The sequence below is a fragment of the Colias philodice genome, chromosome 32, assembly GCF_061535455.1.
Source record: "Colias philodice isolate Cphi_HAF_F1 chromosome 32, ilColPhil1 Martin Lab GWU primary, whole genome shotgun sequence".
NCBI lineage: Eukaryota > Metazoa > Arthropoda > Insecta > Lepidoptera > Pieridae > Colias > Colias philodice.
In genome coordinates this window covers 2,593,113-2,613,207 of record NC_143117.1, presented here as the reverse complement: position 1 = coordinate 2,613,207, position 20,095 = coordinate 2,593,113, and the positions used below count along the sequence as shown (strand labels likewise).

At 34.5% G+C, this 20,095-nt stretch overlaps 1 protein-coding gene across 1 annotated transcript; it reads left to right on the top strand.

Annotated features, from left to right (window-relative positions):
• The first annotated feature begins 7,054 nt into the window (after positions 1-7,054).
• LOC149474955 (uncharacterized) lies at positions 7,055-13,480 on the top strand. Its single transcript, XM_089714023.1, has one exon. The coding sequence runs from the start codon at positions 8,228-8,230 to the stop codon at positions 12,344-12,346; it is 4,119 nt and encodes a 1,372-aa protein (XP_089570149.1). The 5' UTR covers positions 7,055-8,227; the 3' UTR covers positions 12,347-13,480.
• Positions 13,481-20,095: the final 6,615 nt, after the last annotated feature.

The following is a 20,095-nucleotide window of genomic DNA, read 5'->3' as shown; positions in this document are numbered from 1 at the left end:
AAATAAAAATCTTCACAAAAAAATTTACAAAAAAGAATTGAAAATCATCAAAAATATTTAGAACGTAGTTTGTTTATGATAAATGTATGAATAGTTTTAGACATATACCAAAATAGACGGAGGACTTGCGCTCTGGCTGGAGTTCACGATTTGGAGCGGGGATGGGGCTCCAAAGAACTCCATGTCTGATGTAGGTGACTTTTTGATAGATTTAAATGCGATTTATTCACAAACGCGCACGAAAATAAAATTTTCTGTGACGTGAAAATCCCTGCTAATTTTAATTGTGTTTCTTTTTCTAGCCTAAACCACTGAACCGATTTGGATGAAATTTGGTACAAATGTAGTTTGAGACATGTCACGATATAGGATAGGTTTTATTATTAATATATATTATAATAATCCTTTTAAATGTACAAATAGCTATAAGTTACTATAAATATAAGAAAGTAACTAGAGCTGCACATTGCGAATTGTTAAATAAGGTGTAAAATTGTTAAGTACCCAAGGTGTAAATAACATAAATTATACTTAAGTATAAGCCTAAAGGCATTAAGGCATTAGGAAATGTGATCTTATTTTTAACTGACTTCAAAAAGGCCGGCGCATAAATACGATGTAGTTAGGAAAATTTTGTAGGTTAGAAATAAATTTCCGGGGGACTCTTGACCTGGTTAGGATGGTTGGAGTTCACGTTGGTAAGCGGGGCGGAGCTTCCAAACTGGTTTTATGAACTAGGCTTTTCCATAACACATTACGCATACGATTTTAAAAATTTAAAAACATTTTAGCGCGCTCCATCTTAAGCCAAATCTAAGCTTTCCATCAGGCGTGTTCGTGGTCAAGCGCTGCTCTAACACCCAATAAAAAACTGTTTGTAATAATAAAATATGAAATGTAAAACAAAATTAGCAATAGTTTGATTGAAAATTTAAATTTAATTGTTTTGGATATTAACTGTTTGTTAAATTTCAATTATACTGGGCCAGCGCTCATTTCAAAAATAAAAATCAAAATAAATATCAAATATCCGACTGTGCCTAATACGTTCAAAAACTTATTCAAACAATGAAGTAATACAAAAGAAATATGTGAAATTCTTTAAAGAAATATGTGTTTGTCTATAGCACCTAGATCATGAAATCAGTGATAAAGAAATTACTTGCCGAGATTTTGAAAATAGTCTTGACAAGTAATTTCTTCGTGTGATAGATTGATGTATGGATGAATGCATGGACGAACAGACAGACGAGCAACCTAATTAGATAGTTGAATGAATGACAAAAGTGGCTTATGAAGCTATCGTATGATTGTCTCTTATAAAGATGAATGAACTGTAGTTTAGAAAAAAGTGACCAACAATTATTGATAAAATTTAGCACAGCTTAGAAAATTTAAAATCTGAGGGATTATATATAAATATCATAAAAAAAAAATAAAAAAAAAAACTATCATTGTACATAACCACAATCATTAAAATCTCATCGTAGTTAGATAATTCCATGACATTCAAAATCATTGCTCATTACTTGTGTCCCATTTCTGTACTTTGCAATAGTTTCTCACGATTTGACATTAATATCAATCTCCTACGGGGTTACTGTGACCCCTTATAGCAATACTAGCTGTGCCCCGCAGTTTCACCCGCATTGACGTGTTTGTCGTCACTTTCTAACACTGGGATTAGTAATGCTATAAGAGGTAACGGTAACCCCTTGAAAGCAAATAAATCGTATTGAAGTACAGTAAAGGGACATTTCATTACTTTTCAACAAAGCAAATCATCATCATCATCATCATTCCAGCCTTTCAAGACGTCCACTGCAGGACATAGGCCTCCCCCAAAGATTTCCATAACGACCGATCACCAGCGGCCTGACTCCAGCGGCTCCCCGCCACTATGATCAGGTCGTCTGTCCACAAAGCATATATAAACTAAGAATTCGTTCATTTATGATAAATATAAATTATAAGATGCGAGGTGTGTTTCTGATATATTTAACGTCCATATTTAATTAAAAATCCCCCGACTCCATTTTTATTTTCGGACATCTTGAATTTTAAAACATTTAACACATATTGAGGGAGTTGTAAAAATTATTAAGTCAGATATTTTGTGGCGACCATCTTTGACCGATTTACTAAACACGGCTAAGAACTTCATGGCACCTGACTAAAAAAAAACAGCATTCATTCCATCTTTTTGAGAGCTAGCAGATCTACAATGCTACATAAAGATACACACACGGACAGTGATTTACATCAAACTTTTATACAACCCTATTTTTGTGTCGGGGGTTATAATGTCAGTATTATACTTAAGTAGAAACATAGGTATACATTTTTAAGTTATAATAATTTCATAGAGCATGAATGAGTAATGAAATGTATGTGTATGTATGTCTGTTTATGCGTGATTTACTATGCGTGAGTTCTTATGTTATTTTAACCTTAATTCGATGATAATAAGACGGTGACAGTGAGATTATCATACTTTAAGCGTAAAAATATGGCCAAGTATCATCCTAGTAGCTAGTCATAATATAGCGGATATTTAATACCTAATCATCACAAAAAGACGTATGTCCTTAATTTAAATATAAAAATTAAAAAAAAAAAAACTGCACTACAACTATTCACAATATTAACATAAGGTGTCCGACTAACTATGGATAGGAATTTTATTTTGCGAGTCTTCATAGAACATTTCACGCTTCTAGACAATATAGGCTGTGCATTATCATTCATTGTAGTAAGTTTTATTACTTTTATAAAGCTTTTCTTATTATAATGTGTACAATATATTATAATTACGGTATACATTGACAGGGTCGAGTTGTGAATCTACTTTCGACACAGAATAATAACTAATAATTTGGAAAATCCAAAAGTGCACGCCTCATAATTTTTTTTTAATAAATATTTATTAATTATTATTTTTGTTTATTTAATAACAATTAAACCACATCGAATCAGACCCTGAAAAATGAAAGGGTTCTATTCCTGAGCATACTCAAGAGTAAGAGAAAAAAAAAGACTCGATTAGTAAAGTATTTCGGTCGCTATCGTGTTAACAAGAAAAAGGATCCGCACATACAGACACACGGACGTCCAAGACAGAACTTTTTTAAACTGTTTTTTAACTAGTTTAAATAACAAAAATGACATCAAAAATATCATGAACGTTAAAAATAGTGTTTTTTCTTAATATGTGTGTGTATGTATTATCTTACAAGTGCAATGTATGATACATAAAGACATTTTAAGTTTGAAAAATCAGATGTTTTGCGCGAAGTGACAGTAGTACCCACCTCAACGCTTCGCTTATGAGGCGTGCAATAGCTAGCAGTCTTGTAGATAGTAGTGCGTAGAATTAGATTTCTATAACGTAAGTATTAGCACGGCAAAATATTGCACGCCTCATAAGCGAAGCGTTGAGGTGGGTACTACTGTCACTTCGCGCAAAACATCTGATTTTTCAAACTTAAAATGTCTTTATGTATCATACATTGCACTTGTAAGATAATACATACACACACATATTAAGAAAAAACACTATTTTTAACGTTCATGATATTTTTGATGTCATTTTTGTTATTTAAACTAGTTAAAAAACAGTTTAAAAAAGTTCTGTCTTGGACGTCCGTGTGTCTGTATGTGCGGATCCTTTTTCTTGTTAACACGATAGCGACCGAAATACTTTACTAATCGAGTCTTTTTTTTTCTCTTACGCTTGAGTATGCTCAGGAATAGAACCCTTTCATTTTTCAGGGTCTGATTCGATGTGGTTTAATTGTTATTAAATAAACAAAAATAATAATTAATAAATATTTATTAAAAAAAAATTATGAGGCGTGCACTTTTGGATTTTCCAAATTATTTTTTTTTCTCGTGTCACTTAAATGATTAGATAATATTTTGTTTTTATTTTGAAAAAGTCTCCTGAATGACACGCGTTGAATTTTTTTATTGTTTTGTAATGATTTTACCACTTTGCATTTTGTGAACTGAAATGAAATTAACTAATTTAACTATATTGAAATAGATGGTAGTTTCTCGACGGAGCAAACCACGAGCAAACATTTATAACAGTGTTACATAGATACTCAAAAATTAACGAATCGATTTTATCTCCGGTGCGTGAAGTAATACTAAACTTAAATTAAAATAATCCTCTTGGTGAATTATAATTTCAGTTCCTATGCTAAAACTAACGTTATAGGTTAGGTTATGTATATATGTATAGCGGTAAGAATTACATTAAGATATAGAAAAGTTATTACCCAAAAGGCTGCAGTTAGGTTAGGAAACTCGCATAAATTCATTGAATTTTTATTTCATTCATTCACGATCATAACACGTCACTGTTAAACTAAATGCCGAATAGGTTTAACAATAGCATTGTAAATATCATTATCACGTAAGACGTTATTTTTCTTTTATATTTTAAAATGTTTTGTGTGCATGGCGAAATCATTTCATTGGGAGGACTCAAACACAGGGTGTAGCGTATTGAATGGATTATGAGGTACCTGCGGATAGAGCACGTTGTCGCGGTTAAGAAAAATCTATATCTATATATCTATATCTATATATATATATATATCTATATATCTATATATCTATATCTATATATCTATATTCTATATAATAATATTATAAAGAGGAAAGGTTTGTAATTATGTATGTATGTATGTTAGGTTAGGAAACTCGCATAAATTCATTGAATTTTTATTTCATTCATTCACGATCATAACACGTCACTGTTAAACTAAATGCCGAATAGGTTTAACAATAGCATTGTAAATATCATTATCACGTAAGAATGGTACTTATTTTTCTTTTATATTTTAAAATGTTTTGTGTGCATGGCGAAATCATTTCATTGGGAGGACTCAAACACAGGGTGTAGCGTATTGAATGGATTATGAGGTACCTGCGGATAGAGCACGTTGTCGCGGTTTAGAAAAATCTATATCTATATATCTATATCTATATATCTTTATCTATATCTATATATAATAATAATAATAATATTATAAAGAGGAAAGGTTTGTAATTATGTATGTATGTATGTATGTATAGTTTTCACGCATAAACTACTGGACCGATTTCAAAAATTCTTTCAACATTAGAAAGCTGCATCTTCACTGAGCAACATAGGCTATATTGCATTTTCAAAAAAAATTAGAGATCCTTACCAAAAATGCAATAATGTAACCCAAGGTGTAAAAAATTCTGTCATCGCGTGCGCTGCGGAATCTATTCCTTGAAGTACGAGGATGGTTCTTATGAAAAAAAACGTAAAAATGTAGGTACCACGGGCGAAGCCGGGGCGGACCGCTAGTATATTATAAGTAACGTAAAAGTACCTACAGCAGTTTTCGAGATATTGGTCGTTTTCGAATATTCCAACCAATACAACCCTTTGACACTTAACATGAAATATATTTTTATGTACCGCCACATCGTCCACTACCCGCTAGTGTAAAATTATTCATTCATTGCGGAACACCCTGTATATTGGTTGGAGTTCACATCGGCGGAGCGGGGTTGGGGCTCCACATTTGAGAAAAATTGTATAATATATTGTGTAATAATATATAACATACAAATTATTGAATATATAGTTGCTCTTATATTTATTTATAAGAATGTGCACAGATATTTTAATATGACTTGAATATGAATTGCTTTTGCCTACGCGCTTGGTTAGTTATTTTATTATTGCGTAGTTTTCTCTCAGTAAAGAATTTTGTAGATTACAAGGATATTTTTTCTTCTTTCCATTCATGCATCTGTGCCAATGACTTATGTTATATACTTTTTATTTATAACAATATAAGCGTGATCCGGGGGACTTGTAGATATGGTTGAAGTCCACGTTGGCTAGCGGGGCGGAGCTGCCAAACTAATTTCATGAACTGGTCTTTTGATATTTCTCAAATTAGACAAATTATAAATCTCATGATGCTTCTAACCAAAGAATATCAAACTATACAAGTGATAGAAATACTGCGAGCCCACGAAGTCTATAAACGCCAAATTTCTTCAACAGCCTGGCAGCATTAACAACGAAGTAAAATAAACACATGAATTTTCAATCCTAAATATCCAAAGCCCGATTAAAAGAGAAGTTCATGAAATTATTGATAAAGAAATTATTGCCTAGGTTCATTAAGTGGTCACAACACCTACAAGAGAAAGCTACTATTGACCTGAGCAGTAACTTCTTTCGTAGAGTAGAATTCTTTAGTGAGTATTCTACTCACTAAAGAATTCATATATAAAGTATGTATTAGTATATTGCAAATCTCGAAGTCGTTTCTCAAAAGTTAGTAGAATAATTGGCACATATGTCCCATTTTGATTGACACCCAAAACATCGGCGGTTCTGAACGCAATTTTTCTTATAACAAAATTAGAATCAAATTATCATCATCAACATCAGAAGGAAATCATCTCATCCTCACGGAAGATCAGCATGGCACAGTATGCTATACTATGATGAGTGAGGTGGCTGGAGACCCATTCTCCTATAACTGCAAAAATGTAATGTTAATGCTGGCGAAATCGCGAATGCATCGCGCAAAACAATGCGAATTGATTCTCCTAGTGAAAAACTACTTTAAGATTTACTGCATACTAATGCTGTTTGTAAATATAATCTGTGAACCACATTATAGTTGTAATTGTAGATATTGCATGCGAATAGTGAGTAGTAATTGTATATAAAGCGTGGCGAAAACATGTCTAGGAGGACTCATGTACAGGTTATGGTTGGAGTTCATACCGATGGAGCGGGGTTGGGGCTCCACGTTAAAGTAAACTAAATAATTCAGCTTGTATATTTATTTTGATTAAAACTTCTGGATATGTTTTATTTCACTTATCTATCGACTGCAATGATATATATTGCATGAATATATTAATCAGAAAGTGTAAAATAGGCTATCAATGAATTTATAAGCACGTCCGCGTCGTGGCCAAACTAGCGGACGGATTTTGCTATGGCATTTTTGTCTTTTATTATTTTTGTGCTTGGTAACGCCAATATAATTAAAATAGTAAATGTAGAAATTAAACGTTTATTATTTGTGGTGTGTTCCTTCATCCTTCCCTACATACGAGCACAACCAATCATCGCGTGGTCACTAACCACGTGACACGTCCAATAAGACGTGAACGCGACGTGCTTGTCGCTGGAGTCAGTCGGGTTCGCTCCGTTCCTTCGCGAGGTTCGGGACTCGGCCACCGCCGGAGAGCTTCCACGAGGCTCTCTAGATCATCAGGCATTGTGCCCTTGTAACACCACCGGGGTATCCCGTGCCCCGGCCCTTGGTCGCGCTCACCGCCGCGTGTGTGTTTGTGTGGAGTGTGGGACTGGACGCCGTTCTTGCCCGCCGCGAGCTGGAGGACCCTGACCGCGTGGCGGCGCGTGTGTTCTGGACGCTACTCCCTCCGACGAGGTACGTGCCGTATGATCCCGTCTATCCCTCTTTGCTAACACCACGTAGATCTAAATACAGTCCACTTTCATATCGAGAATATATTTACGTATATTTTTATATTGGCGCGACCATTGAGTGGTCACTTCGAGCCGGATAATACCTGATGATTCCACCGCCCTTATTAGGATACTCATTGTGTAGGACCTAATAAGCGATTAGTAGTATCTTCAATGCGAAATACTATTTAATATACCGCTGACCGCATAGAATAGAACGACAATGCGTCTTCTACTATTCATATAAAATATATTTTAAACCCGCCCTTATTAGGATACTCATTGTAGGCCCTAATAAGCGATTTAATAGTACATTCATTGTGAAATAACTATAATATACCGCATAGATCGACATTGCGTCATCTATTATTTTTTGCTTAAAATATATTTTATTCCGCCCGTAACATTAAGTTACGCGTATATTATTATTAAAATAGTTAATTAAAACTATATTCATATCGTTTATCCGCAGTTATAACGCTAAAATCATTATAAATCGAACATATTTCATCATATTTATTTATCCACTACCCGCGCTCGAAATTTATAACGTTATCTAGGTCATTCCGCGATCCGCTGTTATAATCCGACCATATTGAAAATTCATACTCGGTTCATATTACGCTTGCGTCGCTGACCTACTTTATTTAGTCGTATTACTTGTTATTGTAACTTGTATTGTAACATTCTCTGTTTGAATATATACTTTTGTTATTAAAAATGCCGCCTAAGAAAATGACTAAGTTACCTGATAGTGACGCTTCGGATGTTAATGATTCGGAAGATATAAATGATTCGCAGTTATCCATGTTATTAGCTAAACGCGAAATTATATTCGAAATGGTGCAAAGAATTTATGATTTGTCTTTGAACATTCAAAACAACGCTGCGCTTATGGAAAGTTTCCTTGACGAGTCCGCGCAGGTAGAATCATTACGCGATGATTATAAACAATGTTTAGATGAATATAATATTCGTTTATTATCATTAATTCCCGCCGCGAAACCTGATTATAAAAGCCTCGTTGCATTCGAGTCTTTGTATGGCAGGATTAAAAGAATTAAATCACAATATTCGCAACCAAGTCCGTCACACGGAGATATTAATAATTCGCATAAAAATAGGCCTAAATTACCGCCTATTGAATTAGTACCATTTTCGGGTGATATTCGCTCATTTCCGCTGTTTCTTTCGAATTTTGAATCAATTGTTCATAACAATCCCGGCCTTACAGATGCCGAGCGTTTATATTATTTACTAGGTAAATTAACGGGGAAGGCCACAACTGTTATAGCTGGTATAACCCCCTCCGCTGAAAATTATAATTTAATTTTACAAACTTTAAAAGATAAATATGATGATAAACGTATGTTGGTTTCCGCGTATTTAAATCAAATGTTTGATTTTAAACCTTTGCATTCTCCGTCCGCAACAAACTTTGATTTATTTACAGATAACTTTATTAGCGCAGTGCGCGCCTTACAAAATATAAAGTTAGATAATATTACAGATTTAATGATTGTTCATATCGCGTTGAAGAAGTTAGACTCAGATACTGTTCGCGCTTTCGAGACTGAGTTTGGTAGTGAAATGCCTACTTTTGATAACTTAGTTCAATTTATTCAAACTCGTGCGAAGGTATTAGAACGCATTCATCCTTCCACAAATTCGGGAATAAATAAACCGCCTCGAAAGTATAATAATTATAACCGCAGTTCAAATAATATTTCTTCCGCACCGCCTAAGACGTATCAGTCTTACGTAACAACCGCTGATTCCGCTTATAGTTGTCTTTGTACAAATATTACGCATCAACATTTATTTAAATGTTCAAGTTTTCACAAAATGAGTCCGCAGGAACGTTTGAAATACGTAAAGGATAGAAACGCGTGTATAAATTGTCTCAGTATAAAACATCGAGTTTCTAGTTGTTCGTCTAATTCTAATTGTCGCGTTTGTAAATTAAAACATCATACAATGTTACATTTGAAACGCGAATCTTCCATTCCCGCGCCTGCGTCTCACCCCCCGCCGCGCAGCACACCGCCGTTGCCTGCGCCGTCACAGCCGTCGGGCGAGTGCGTCCGCTCCGACATTGCGCTATGTACCGCTAGCTATACAGCTGATACTGATAACACATTTCAATGCAACGCGCCCGCGAATAAACAACATACTATTTTATTATCAACCGCTGAAGTCGTAGCTTATAATTGTAAAGGCGAACGGCTTATTATTCGCGCGCTTTTAGATTCCGCTTCGCAAAGTCACTTCATTACGAATGAATGTTGTGAACGTTTAGGTATTAAACCGCAGAAAACCGAACGTACTATTATTAAGGGGTTCGGTGGTTCAGAAAAAATTGTAAATAGTAATTCCGTAAATATAAAATTTTATTCGCGTCTTGACAACAACATATCTTTTAATATTTCACCGCTAGTTGTTGATCATGTTACGGATTTATTACCTACCGCTGTTATAGACACTTCTGTCTTATCGAATATTTCGCATTTACCGCTCGCAGATGAGAGTTTTGGTACGCCAAACAAAATCGATTTATTAATCGGTGCTTCTCTGTTCCCTCATCTGCTTCTCCCCGACGTAGTTCATGCATCTCGTGACTCGTCGGCGCCCGCTGCATTGCGCACGGTGTTAGGCTATGTAATAATGGGTTCAGTACCCACCATACCTAACATACATAAACCGCCCTTGACGTGTTGTCACGTTCAAGAGACCGCCGCTATTGACTCATTAGTCAGGCGTTTCTGGGAGCTCGAGGAGCTTCCTACCGCACCGCCCGTTCAACATCCCGATGATGTTGAATGTGAAGAATATTATAAATTAACTACAACCCGCGACCCCGTGAGTGGCAGATATATTGTTTCGCTTCCATTTAAGGATGATTTCTACACTCTCGGTGACTCATTTAATATTGCCCGCAAGCGTTTCATGTGCCTCGAAAGAAGGCTACAGGCTTCACCTAAATTAAGGTTGGCATATGATGACGTCATAAAAGATTATCTAACGAAAAATTATATTTCACCCGCGCCTCCGTATGATCCGCGTGACCCTACACCTATTTATATTATACCGCATCACGCTGTTCTGCGCGAGGATAAATCGTCGACTAAGCTGCGCATGGTTTTAGATGCTAGCATGCCAACTTCTGGAAGCCAGCGTTCGTTGAATGACCTTCTGCATGTTGGGCCGAATTTACAAGGCAATTTGTTTACAATAATTTTAGGTTTTCGTCTCCACGCGATTGCCATGACCGCCGATTGCCGCCAACAATTTCTGCAGATATTCGTGCGTGAGTTTGATCGTCGTTTTCAATGTTTTTTATATCGTTTCAGCCCGCAGGATCCGCTACTTCTTTATCAATTTAATCGAGTTTGCTTCGGCATCAAGTCTAGTCCTTATCATGCACTGCGCACGGTAAGACAGCTCGTAGAAGATGACGGCGCGAAATATCCGCTCGCGAGTGGCATTGCGTCTTCCTCGTTGTATATGGATGATATCGCCTTCTCTATTCCCACGGAATGTGAAGCAGTTTCCGCGTCGCAGCAGCTCATCGATTTGTTTAAGGGAGCTCAGTGGGATCTTATTAAATGGAATAGTAATAGCAAAAATGTGTTAGATAATCTTCCCGCTTCGCACAAACTTTTACCCTCCGCGGTGGAGTTTGATAAGACCGTGCAACATAAATTACTTGGTCTGCATTGGTCTACTGTTCATAATTGTTTTATTTTTAAAATTACCGCTCCCGCCGATGTGATGTGCACTAAGCACTCCATCTTGTCAATTGCCGCCCGTCTGTGGGACATGATGGGCTTCGTTGCTCCCACAGTCGTGTATAACATCCCATCAGATAACTTCTACCATGTTTCTGGTATTGAAATTCCCGCTGTCATTCTTTCGCGTGGCATTACGCCACAAAATCTCGTACCGCACCCTCTGTGGTTCCACGGACCCCAGTGGGCTCGTTCGGACCCATCTGATTGGCCTCTTAGGAGTCTCGATGGTGATTCTATTGCAGACATTCCCGAACGAAAATTATTAGCGCACACTGTGTGCCCGCCTATAAAGCATTGCGCTTTATACGATACCGCCCTTCGCGTCTCGGCGCGTCGTGTATTTTATATTTATAGGTTCCTTATATTATTATCCCGCCGCGGTGTTATGATGACCGTAGAGGACCTTAATTTCGCTGAGAATAAAATTATTCCCGCCCTGCAAAATAAATATTTTGCAGAGGAGTATTCTAATATACTCTTTTATAAATTTTATTCGCAGGCTCTCAACCGCTTGAGGCCTTTTATTCGCAACAGACTTATCCTCATCGGACGCCTAAGCGATTCCGCCCTGGAATATGCACATAAGCATCCAGTGATATTACCGCGCAATGATCACATAATTATCATGATCATTGACTATTATCATATTAAATATATGAATATCATAACGCATTTGTTTCGTGTTATTTTAATTACCGCGCTTTTATTAGCTTTACCCGCACCTCAAGTCAAATCTGATCACGTCAGTTTGCTTGATAGGTTTTCGCTACTGAACAAGTTAGTTCAGTCGTTTTGGAAACGTTGGAGAATGGAATACTTACACGGTTTGCAGGTTAGGCAGAAATGGAATACGCCTTCCACACCTATTACTCCTGGAACGGTCGTGGTTGTAATAAATGATAATGCACCGCCCCTAACCTGGTCTTTAGCCATCGTAGAGAAAGTACATCCTTCAAAGGACGACGTCGCGCGCGTTTGTACAGTTAGAACCGCCAAGGGAACTTACCTTCGCCCGGTCGTTCGTTTATGTCCGCTTCCAAGACAATAGTTATATCGCATTAATATATTACCGCAGTTAGTTAAGTTTAATTTTAAGTTTTTGCACCGCTTTCGTTTATAATTTCTTAGTTATAATACCGCCGTGACTTTAGGAATTTTTTATACCCCGCTCGCTTTACGCGATCCTAGAGTCATAGAATTTGTTAGTTGTAATACCGCCGTGACTTTAGGAATTTTTATACACCGCTCGCATTACGCGATCCTAGAGCCATAGAACTTGTTATTTATATTACCGCCGTGGCTCTTAGGACTTTTATTAACCCGCGCGCATTATGCGATCCTAGAGTCATAGTTTTTCGCTGTATCTTATGATTGGTTTTAAATGGTGACCCATTTAGGGCGGGTGGATATGGTAACGCCAATATAATTAAAATAGTAAATGTAGAAATTAAACGTTTATTATTTGTGGTGTGTTCCTTCATCCTTCCCTACATACGAGCACAACCAATCATCGCGTGGTCACTAACCACGTGACACGTCCAATAAGACGTGAACGCGACGTGCTTGTCGCTGGAGTCAGTCGGGTTCGCTCCGTTCCTTCGCGAGGTTCGGGACTCGGCCACCGCCGGAGAGCTTCCACGAGGCTCTCTAGATCATCAGGCATTGTGCCCTTGTAACATCACCGGGGTATCCCGTGCCCCGGCCCTTGGTCGCGCTCACCGCCGCGTGTGTGTTTGTGTGGAGTGTGGGACTGGACGCCGTTCTTGCCCGCCGCGAGCTGGAGGACCCTGACCGCGTGGCGGCGCGTGTGTTCTGGACGCTACTCCCTCCGACGAGGTACGTGCCGTATGATCCCGTCTATCCCTCTTTGCTAACACCACGTAGATCTAAATACAGTCCACTTTCATATCGAGAATATATTTACGTATATTTTTATATTGGCGCGACCAGTGCTATTGTGACCGTGCTTTATGCTTACCTTCTTAAATAGTGGTTATCGAGAGGTCTTGGATTCGATTCCCGGTGAAGGAGAATAACAAAAATAATTTGTAAAGTTAAAGAACACACTTAAACTCATGAAATTATTTTTATCACAGATCATTAATAAGTTTATCAAAATCGCAAAGTAAAGAGACGGTTACATATTATAAACTTATTTGTGAAGTTAAAACAAGCGTGTTAAAAAGATCTTCGCCAGAAAACTGAATTATTAGTTCGCAAAAACTTGATTATTGAAACAAAAGTATAACACGTTTGCCCTATATCTCTTAAAGGTAGGGTAAACGGAATTGCAAAAATATTTTTGTCTACTTAACCTTAATTCAAAAATGCGTATGTATATGCTTAATTAATTGCATATGGAATTAGTTTATAAAAAGATAATTCCGGGGGACTTATTTTAATGGTCGAAGTTCACGTTGGAATGCGGCGGTGGAGCTCTCCAAACCTTTTCATGAATTTACTTTCTTCAAGAAGGTTATAAATATTCGTGAAGAGGGAGCAAAAGTTATCAGGCATATTATTAAGGTAAAAGGTAGATAGGTAGATAGAAGGTAATATTATAAGATAGAAAGGCTTAATTATACCTATATAAAATAAACATTAAAAAAATTATTATTAAAAATACGCCCCACTGTTGTGCTATTTAAATCACATGTTATTTTAGACAAAACGGTGAAGTGTAATAAAAAATCACAAAAAAATTAAATAAACATGAAAACCAAACAAAAAGATTTATTGTATCCGTAGCGTATTATATAAATTTTAAGATAATTTAGTTACGTATTGCATAATATGCCTGATAATATAAAATTAATCTTACTATCACATCTAACTAATTATTATTATTAATTAAATATAAGTAGAAATTAAGTAGTCTTAAATAACTATGTAATAGAACATTTCTTCTTACATTTAATTATTATTAAAAAATAAAAAAAAATATTTAAAAAAGAAAAAAAAATTATAAAGGTAACAAAAATACAAAAAAAAAATGATAGTAATAAATTGTTTGGAACTAATCTTAGGGGTCTTCTATAGGATTGGCGTATAAGATGACATTTTATCTTAACATGATATAACATTAAAATCGATATAATCTTAATATAATATAATATATAAGATTAAGTTAGGATAACAAAACGTCTTCTAATTAAGTTTGTGTATTGTTATATTCCTAATAGATAAAATAAGTAGTCCATAAAAGTAAACAAAAAATAAAATAAAAAGGAAAAAACGAAAACACAAAAAAATGGTATATTATAGCTGAAGGTTTCGGGAGGACTCACGTTGTTTTAATTAGAAAAAATACGGAGTAAGGCTTCTGAATGACGTCTTAAACCCGTATGTTTCTAAGTAAAGCAAGGCATACCATGATGTCTCTATAACTGATTATAAAATGCAGAGTCAGAAATATGTGATGTCTCTTTACAAACTCAGATTTCGTTAGTGACGTCATGGCTAGATGGGTCGGAGTTCACCGTTAGGAGCGGGGCCGGGGCTCCTAAAACTTAATAAAACCACGGAATCTGACACTTAATGTAGGCCAACTACATGTAAACAATGACATAAATTATCATCGATTGCTATTGTGCGAGCAAGACAACAACAACAAGACGTATTTGTATTATATTATTTATTTGCGTATATTTTGATCTATATGTATATATATCTTTCTATTTTTTGATTTTAACTTGTTTATTTGTATGTATTAAGATCTATCTATCTAGTCTACTAGATATTGCAAATGCGAAGTATTTCATTGATATTTGACACGTTCGAAACATTTAGAACATACGACATTTTTTGCGATTGAATTAAAAACACTGCGCTATGAAATGCCACAAACGTCTGTTATCTCCAAGGAACTACAAAACATAGCTATAAATGTTTTTAATTGAATCGCAATGACATGAATCAAGCGACTTGAATATGCGAGTTGAATCCTTAATGACATGTGAGCGGTAGCGGGGCTGACTGTAGTTTGCTGTGGTAGTTTGTGAGGAATAAAAATGCGTTGGGGGCGTCGGGGCAAACATTTTTAATGAAGCTAAGATATATGACTGATGTATTGCAGCGCTTTTCACCAAATGGTTTTATTGTACGCTAAGCATGCGAGCGAAGCCAAGATAGGTATAGGAGCTAGTAGTTAGAGATTATCTCACCCAAAAAAAACCGTAAAAAACAAAAAAATATAAAAAAAAATCCAAAAATTGATAAATAATTAAAAAGAATCGCTTGTCTTAATAATGTTATAATGAAAAATATATAAATGAAAAAAAATATATAAAAATTATAAAATAATAAAAAAAATGCTTGTCTTAATAATGCTATAATGTTAATGTATTTGAAAATATTTCATCTACGTAGGTTAACATTTATTGACGTAGCGTAGTAAAAAAAAACCTAATTATAGGTAAGTAAATAATCGATGAAAGTGTATTGTGATATGATGTAGATTGTTATTACTTAAATGAACTCTTCTTTAAGGCCTATTCAGATTTGAGCGGTATCCGCTACCGCTGTGGGTAGCAGTATCCCGATCAGTAGGTATAGTCGGATAGGTACGCGATTAGAGTCTCTATAATGTATAAGTGTATGTGTAAGGGATTTAATCGCGTGTCATCGGGATACCGCTACCCACGGTGGTAGCGGGTACCGTTCTAATCTGAATAGGCCTTTAATGTGGCAAGCATTGATGAGAGGAATAAAGTAGATGTAGAGTTAATTTCCATGTAGTTTTGCGTATTACAATTTAAAAAAAATTTCCCGACTAAAAGGAAACAAAAAATAGCTTACATTTTGCGTACGATTTCATTATTTAGCATTTGCAGTTAAAATGGTGTGTATTTTACTGAAAATATTTGAAACAAAACCGGTTCATATTGCAAATTACTTTCAAATATTTTAAATTATACTTGCGATTAATTTCTATAACTATAATATCATAATGACATCTTTTTATGATCTACACGCAGAAAATAAGAGCTTATTCGATGACTAACTCTGACTACAATAATTCGTATTGTACAAAATCTACTCGTAAATCCTAATAATATTAAACTCATACTTTTCCATTTAATAGAAGATGCAACATTATCATGTTAAATTATTTAAGAAGAAAAAACCATTTAAGCACCTTGTGCTTTACATGGTATTTTTTTTGTAATTAATTTTGTTTTACACGCATACATAGTGGATTCAAATTTAAAAAAAGAAGTTATTGTTTAATCATCAATTTCCATAACGTTCAAAATACACTACAAAGGATAAAGACTCATTCACATTTTTCATATACCATAGTTAGTCAGTGCTTACATCCTAGTGCCTTTTCTGTACTGTAACAAATGCGAAGGCTGACATAACTTCTGAGACATCCATCACCATACAGTATGGGAATGGTACATGGATGTTTAATTTCCCGTAGTCAATTATAGATGTGAGTGCATACTAGTGTTAGAATACAGTTCATATGAGTATAGGAATAGGAATGACTATCAGTGATTCTATTTCAAATTACGTATGTAATTTTTAGAAAATAACTTAGGTATAATAATGCTTTTTCGCTTGAATAGTTTAAGGCATATTAGCCATATTAGGTACTTATTATTAGACATATGATTAAAAGTTAATGTGTACTAAGAAATTGCTAAGATTATAGATGGTTTCACATTGAATATAAGTATGTAGTAAATAGTGTTAGATATCGAGGTGTCGACTAACTCTTTATCTGTAGGTTTATTATAATATATTAAATAAACTTCTTCTTTCTTCTTCTTTCTTCTTAAAATCTAAGCCCTTTCGGGCATTCAGTATATAAAACGACTGGTGTTATATATTGTTCCTAACGTTCTGTAATTTATATATTTCATAAATATTCTCTTTATTTCAGAGATAATCCTGCCTAACTATTTTAAGTGTATATAAATAAAATTAAAAATTTCTCACTTTCATTATATTGTAAATTTCATTAGAATAATAATTACTGTTGTAAAACGAATGCATCCAAGGCGTCAACAGCGTTAAGGCGAAGGCCGTGTAAATACCAACAAATGTACAGAATAAACGAACGTCAATTCGCAAACACGACTAGAATCCGGCTCGATAAAATTTATCAATATAATCAAAGTACCACAATATTTTATCAATAAATCACTTTCGATATATCGTATGATTTTCGCTACTGTATAAACGAGTCAGATACGTGAATGATATATGATTTGGCGAAACCGATAAAGTATTAATTAGTTACGTATAATTTTTGAGTTACACAACCTAAGAGTCATGCTGTATGTATCTTTGTAGGAATAATAATAACTTCTCGTAATATAATATCTCTTATAATATAATAGGTATTATAATATTATGTACTACGCAAACGGTTACGCATACTTGTATATTTCATTAGCATCGATTTCTGAATATATGTAGGAACTAGGGATGTAACGATACATGATTTTGCCGATACGATACCGATACCGATATTTGTAGTAATGTATCGGCGATACCGATACCGATATCGATGGCTTGGTATAAAAATAAATAGTGAATTATGCATAAAAAGTTACCAACATTTAACAGAGACTCAACTGTTAATCGTATTCTTTTAAATAAAAATGCCAAATCAAAAAACAACAAAACCATTTATTTTAGTATTATTATTTTACAAAGTCAGTTAAACTTTAAGTAATACACATACAATCAGTACCTAATAAAAGTTTACTATTGGTAGTTTTTTCAGAAAACAAAGTGCGCACGCGCGGGCGGCCTCCCGCATCGTTCATTGGGCGCGGTTTTTTGAATTGTTTGATATCGGTATCGGTTGTTTTATTATCGGCGATACCGATATATCGGCTTGCCGATTATATCGGCCGATATATCGGTATCGGTATCGGTATCGTTACATCCCTAGTAGGAACATATAGATACATATATATACTTCCTCTTATTACATTTTAAATAGGAATATATAAACGACATTTCAACATATACTTTATAAATATTAATTCTTATTATTCATACTTTAAAAAATCTTGTTATTGTACAAGTGTATTGGAAGAATTAACAGCAAATTGTTAATTTTTTTTAAATCACACGTTAATAAATAATAATTCACTCCAATTGAGATAAAAAATCATCAAATTGTTTGTATTTGATGTTTATCAAAATATTGAATTTGCAAAGCTCTGTTTTCAACGATATTACCATACGATAAAATATATACTCTAGAACAACATCTCACGAAATCCATCTAACGTTTGGATAATTTTATGTGAGTAGTTTTAAGAAGTTCATATCGTTCTTTAGTTTTAAGTATTCTAATATTGTGTAATTGTATACGTAAGTTATCATTAGTATAAGTATCATAGTTGATAATTATAAAAACACAAAAAAAATTGTAGCTAAGTATGTAGTTTCGCAGATTAAAAATGTAACACAAAAAAACAAAAAAAAAACAGTGTGTAAGTTTCTTTTTAAAATAGATGATATAAGATTAAAATGAATACAACAATACATACCTCCAATAATAGATTTTTCATGGGAATCACAATACATAATGTCACTAGTACGGTCGGTTAATTATTTGCACAACACTAAAAGCTCAAATCCTATCGTATTTATCGATAGTTTTACAAAATTACGAAAAAAATGAAATATAACATTTTTTCAACTTTACAGAGTATAAAACATTTAACTACATAACAACATTACAACATTTAATGTAGGTATGTAATGTGTAAAACGATATCTATTTTACAATATACTACATTATTTAGGGATTTTGGTGTTGTTCAAATAAATTTTGGTAATATTTGTTTGTTTATAGACATGTCTAGTTTTAAGCCACATTTACGAAACATTTTTGTAATAGTCTATTCTAGAACTTCTCTAGCATAGATAAGCCTTATATCCACTTGAGCATGCTCAGGCGAATGAGCGGCTCATTTGGCCGAGCCGCTCTAGTGGAGACGCCTGAGCATGCTCGGGCCGCGCGTGCTCAGGCGTCTCCACTTGAGCGGCTCGGCCAAATGAGCCGCTCATTCGCCTGAGCATGCTCAAGTGGATATAAGGCTTAGAGTCTAAAATCGTCAAAATATCGCATTTCAATATTGTAATCTAATAAATCAGCGATATAGTAATTAGTGTTTAATGTGTGTAATTTTTGATCTTCTTAGAAATAAATTAGCATCTTAAATGGTATATTTTATTTTTTATCCGTAATTAGTTAATCCAAGTTTTATCTCAATACGAATATTTTTAGTAAAGGTCTTAAAATTACTCAAATAACTCGTATACGCTATAAATAAATAAAATTTATAAGTGAGTGAAGCGAGTTCATTCCATTTTTAGATAAATGATCATTTATAGTAGGTACATTAGAAATTTTAATTTGAATGCTATTGATAAAACAAATGTACAACATTGTGTAGTTGCATGCATGTAGCATGCAAATTTGGAATTATTGAATTACTAGCTAAAAAACCCGGCTTCGCCCGGGAGTTGATATGAGATGACGTGGTAGAGTCGAAATAAAAAAATAAACTATGACGTAAAAAGTAAAAAAAAAATTTATTGAAAACGTTTTCTCATTATTTACAATACTTGTTTATAAACAACATTTTTCATTTTATTGTCCGGAGTATATATACATAAATTTTTCGGATTTCCTACTCTTGAAGCAAGCTACATATAGCTGACCGTGAGAGAAGCAGGATTCTTTGAGGTTAATGCCACAATATTTTAAAGTTTGTCCTTGCGCTTTGTTAATTGTAAAACTAAAGGTTAATTTTATTGGAAA